Below are 4,486 nucleotides of genomic sequence, written 5' to 3' on the forward strand. Positions count from 1 at the left end.
GGTGTCCATTAACATAAAATATACTGTCTTAAACATAACCTAAATTACACACTTTTCAGTGCACAACATAAGAGATACGTTTGTAAATTTTTTATTTTATTTTTATTTTATATATATCAAAACAAAACTGAGGAGTTATCTAACTTTGGTTATAACTTTTATGTTGAACTCCCACAACTCAAACTGTGCTACAACCTTCTGTTAACTAATCACCGTTCACTCATCACGGTAACGTGCTGGTGGTCTTGTGATCCTCACAGGATAGCGTTTCACAGTCTCTGTTGCCTGAGTACGTTCCGTAGATGGTGGTTCCGGGAACTGGTGTGTTTCTGATGGCTCGGTGATCTCAGGAACTGGACCATCATTATTTTCTTGCGGAGGTGTATGAAGGTGCGGTGTGGTGCAACTATCACTCTGGGGTAGTAACACCTGTGAGCTTACCGGAAGGTTCACTTCAGTCTGCTGAGGCTCTGAATCCGGGCGTGTCAGCATCTGGTCCACATGGCGTTTCCATACCCCTGGTGATCCCACATTCACCTTGTACGACACCGGTCCTGTCTTTTCCATCACAACACCTTGCGCCCACTTTTCTTCCCCTTTCCTATAATCCCGCACAAGGACTGACTCCCCAACATCAAACTGTCTGGCCCTAGAGTGACGTTGGCGCCGTTGTTGTTGGGCATCCTGTGACTGGTGTACTGCTCCAGCAACACTGGGTTTCAGGCAATCCAGTCGAGAGCGCAGCCTGCGTCCGAGGAACAACATAGCCGGCGTTTCTTTCGTTGTTGCATGAGGGGTGTTTCGGTATGTCAGAAGAAACGTATCAAGTCTCTGGCGCACACGTGCTGTCCCTTTTGACGCTTTTAAGGCATGTTTGAACGTCTGCACAAACCGTTCGGCCAAACCATTGGTGGCAGGATGGTATGGCGCTGAGCGGATGTGTTTGACTCCATTGGCCTTCAAGAATGCACTGAATTCTTCAGCACAGAACTGAGGTCCGTTGTCACTCACAAGGATGTGTGGACTGCCATAGCGACTAAAAAGGCCCCTGAGCACTTGAATGGTCATGCTGGCAGTGGTGCTGTCCATGATATGCACCTCAGGCCACTTAGAATGGGCATCCACAGGGACCAAGTACATGTGTCCTTCAAATGGACCTGCAAAGTCCACATGTATCCTCTCCCAAGGACTGGAGGGCCACATCCAAGGGTGTAGAGGTGCTAGCCCAGGCTCTTTTTGTACATTCTGACAGGAGTGGCAAGATTTGGCCTGGAGCTCAATTTGAGAGTCTATGCCGGGCCACCAAACATAACTGCGTGCCAAGATCTTCATCCTCACTACACCTGGATGTGCTGAGTGGAGCTCTTCCAGAACCCGGGGGCGCAGTTTAGGTGGCACGACCACTCTCACACGCCACATGAGGCATCCCTGTTGTATTGTGAGATCATGCCGACGCAACAGATAGGGCGACATCTCCTCACCTGTGTCCCTCGCAGCTGGAAAACGATCAGTTGAGACCATTTCTAAGACACGAGACAAGGTTGGGTCAGACGAAGTGTCATATCTGATCTCAGTGCTACTGACTGGTAGTGTGTCTAACTGAGATGTGTAGAACACCTCTACTGCGCCCAGCTTCTCTTTGTGGGTGTAGGAGAGTGGTAACCGTGAAAGTCCATCGGCATTGGCGTGTAATGCACCTTTCCGGTATTGAATGGTATAATCATGCGCTGACAAGAGAAGTGCCCAACGCTGCATTCGGGCTGCAGCCATGGACGGTGTACTTTTCAATGGACTCAGAATGGACGTCAGTGGACGATGGTCAGTGAGTAGGGTGAACTTGTTACCATAGAGGTACTGGTGGAATTTGCGTACTCCAAAAACTATCGCTAACGCCTCCTTCTCGATCTGAGCATAGTTTTGTTCCGCCTTGCTGAGAGTTCGTGATGCAAATGCTATAGGTCTTTCCTCACCATCAGGCATGACGTGCGAGAGCACAGCTCCGACCCCATAAGGCGAAGCATCACATGCGAGGCGGAGGGCCAGCTTAGGATTGTAGTGGGTCAATACTTCCCGTGATACAAGCAGTGCTTTAGATGTCTGAAACGCTGACTCACAGGCTGACGTCCACTGCCATTTCTTCCCTTTATTCAGCAATTCATTCAGTGGTTTCATGACTGTGGCTAAATCGGGAATGAAACGTCCGTAATAGTTTAACATCCCTAGGAACGAACGTAGCTGACTGACATCACCTGGTGCAGGCGCTTCCACAATGGCCCTTACCTTCTCTGGTGACTTGTGGAGTCCAGCTGCGTCAATGATATGGCCCAAGTATTCCACGGACTCCTGGAAAAACAGGCACTTCTCTGACTTGAGATGCAAGCCCTGTACTTCTAGCCTGCCCAGGACTGCATCCAGGGTTTTAAGGTGACTCTGTTCGTCAGGGCCACTGATAAGAATGTCATCCAAGTAACAGTGCGTATAGGGTAGTCCGAGAAGCACTTGGTCCATAGCCTTCTGAAATAAGGCGGGCGATGATGCTACACCAAACGGTAACCGATTAAAACGAAATAGCCCTTTTTGTGTAGAGATAGTCAGCAGCTCCCTAGACTTCTCTTCTACCTCCATCTGTAGATAGGCATTTGATAAGTCTAACTTACTAAAGCGTTGGCCTCCTGCTAGAGAAGCAAAAATGTCCTCAATGCGGGGAATTGGATACTTATCCACACACAGAGCTGGGTTGAGAGTGACCTTGAAATCTCCACACAGTCTCACAGTGCCATCCTTTTTGCTGACAGGCACCACCGGCGTGGCCCAATCACTATGCTCCACTGGTGAGATCACTCCAAGCTCAGTCAGTCGTTTTAGTTCGGCCTCAACTCGAGGTCTAAGAGCATATGGCACATTACGTGGTGGACAGAATTTGGGTACACTGTTAGGTCTAATACTCAACGTGGCCTTAATTCCCTTCATGGTGCCTAGATTTTCAGAGAAAACAGCTGAGTGTCTTTTTAACACCGTCTCCAAGTTGTCTTTCTCTCTTTGCTCAATTGCATGCACAGTCTTTAAGTCTTTCCAGTTCAGTTTAATAACTCTCAGCCACTCTCTACCAAACAGTGCGGGTGCATCCACTTTAACTACATACAAGGGCAAATCAGCACATTGCTTGTTTAACTTTACTTGCACCTTAATGACCCCTTCTGGCGCCAAAGACTCACCAGTGTATGTCTTGAGCATGACATCAGTGGGTTGCAGTGGCAGTTGACCCAGCATGCTTTTGTACTGTTTCCAAGGAATCAACGACACAGCAGCCCCTGTTTCCAATTCCATCTCCATTTTCTTTCCATTTACTACAGGCAGCACTGAGATTCGGGAAAATTTCCCTTTTTTCGACATGGAATACCGTCCCAACTCACAGTCAGTGTCAGATTTAGTTTCCTCACTTTCATTTTCATCTCCTCTTGTATCCACGTGATAAATTCTCTTCTTTCTATCTTTTACACTGCGCTTAATTGCATTACCTTTCTGTTCCGGTTTTTCCACTTTCTGTTTCCATTCTCTGCCTTGGCTGCTTTTGGCTTTGCTCTTACACAAACGCTTAGTGTGGCCTTTCCTCCCACACTGGTGGCAATCACGATCTTTGTACCAGCAGTCCTCATCATTATGGTTAGTTTTCCCGCAACGACGGCATTTTTGGGAAAACACCGCGTTCACTTTAAGCGAGCCACTTAACTGCTGCACGTCGCGCGCTGCTGTCTCTGCAGATACAGCGTAATCGACTGCTTTCTGAAACGTGAGATCTTTCTCCGTCAAAAGGCGCTTCTGCACTGTTTCACTCTTAAGTCCACAAACGAATCTGTCCCTTAGTGCGTCTTCCAAGTAAGCACCAAACTCACAATGTTCCGACAGTTTTTTTAGTACCGCGACATACTGTGCAACTGTTTCCCCGTTCCCCTGATTTCGCTTGTGAAATCGGAATCTCTCCGCAATCACGAGCGGCTTCGGAGCGAAATGAGCCTGCAACACTCTCACAATATCGTCATAACCCATATCTCTAGGCTTGTCGGGAGCAACCAAACTTCGAAGTAGTCCATACGTTTTCGATCCCAGCACACTAAACAGCACAGGCACTTTCTTTGTGACACTAATCTCATTAGCCAAGATATAATGTTCGAAACGTTCAATATACGTTGCCCACTGCTCACCGGCCTCATCAAAGGGATCCATATGTCCAATTATTCCAGCCATGATGTGTCTGCTTCTGGTGGCTTGCACTGTAACGTTAGACTCTTCGGAAGAAGACCGACTCATCACCTCTTCACTGCTAACACTAGCTCACTAGCTCGGTGTTTTTAGCGTGGTTGTTCTTTTTAGTCCAACTTGTCCAACACCGGCTGTTCACTCGCCGATGCAGTGAAAAGTCTTCAGGACTACACAACTCGTCGCCAATTTATATTATGTTACTCATAATATCTTCATATAAACAATT

The 4,486-nt window shown here is 47.6% G+C and overlaps 1 protein-coding gene across 1 annotated transcript; it reads right to left on the reverse strand.

The window, feature by feature from the left end:
• Positions 1 to 216: 216 nt before the first annotated feature.
• On the reverse strand, positions 217 to 4,245 carry LOC130069310 (uncharacterized protein K02A2.6-like). Its single transcript, XM_056233118.1, has one exon. The coding sequence runs from the start codon at positions 4,243 to 4,245 to the stop codon at positions 217 to 219; it is 4,029 nt and encodes a 1,342-aa protein (XP_056089093.1).
• Positions 4,246 to 4,486: the final 241 nt, after the last annotated feature.

This window comes from Rhinichthys klamathensis, unplaced genomic scaffold, assembly GCF_029890125.1.
Source record: "Rhinichthys klamathensis goyatoka isolate OS25496 unplaced genomic scaffold, OSU_Roscu_1.1 h1tg000359l_1, whole genome shotgun sequence".
Lineage (NCBI taxonomy): Eukaryota > Metazoa > Chordata > Actinopteri > Cypriniformes > Leuciscidae > Rhinichthys > Rhinichthys klamathensis.

Bases quoted from the DNA above. Each gene is read 5' to 3' on its own strand.
- LOC130069310 (XM_056233118.1), bottom strand. From the start codon at position 4,245: ATGGCTGGAATAATTGGACATATGGATCCCTTTGATGAGGCCGGTGAG.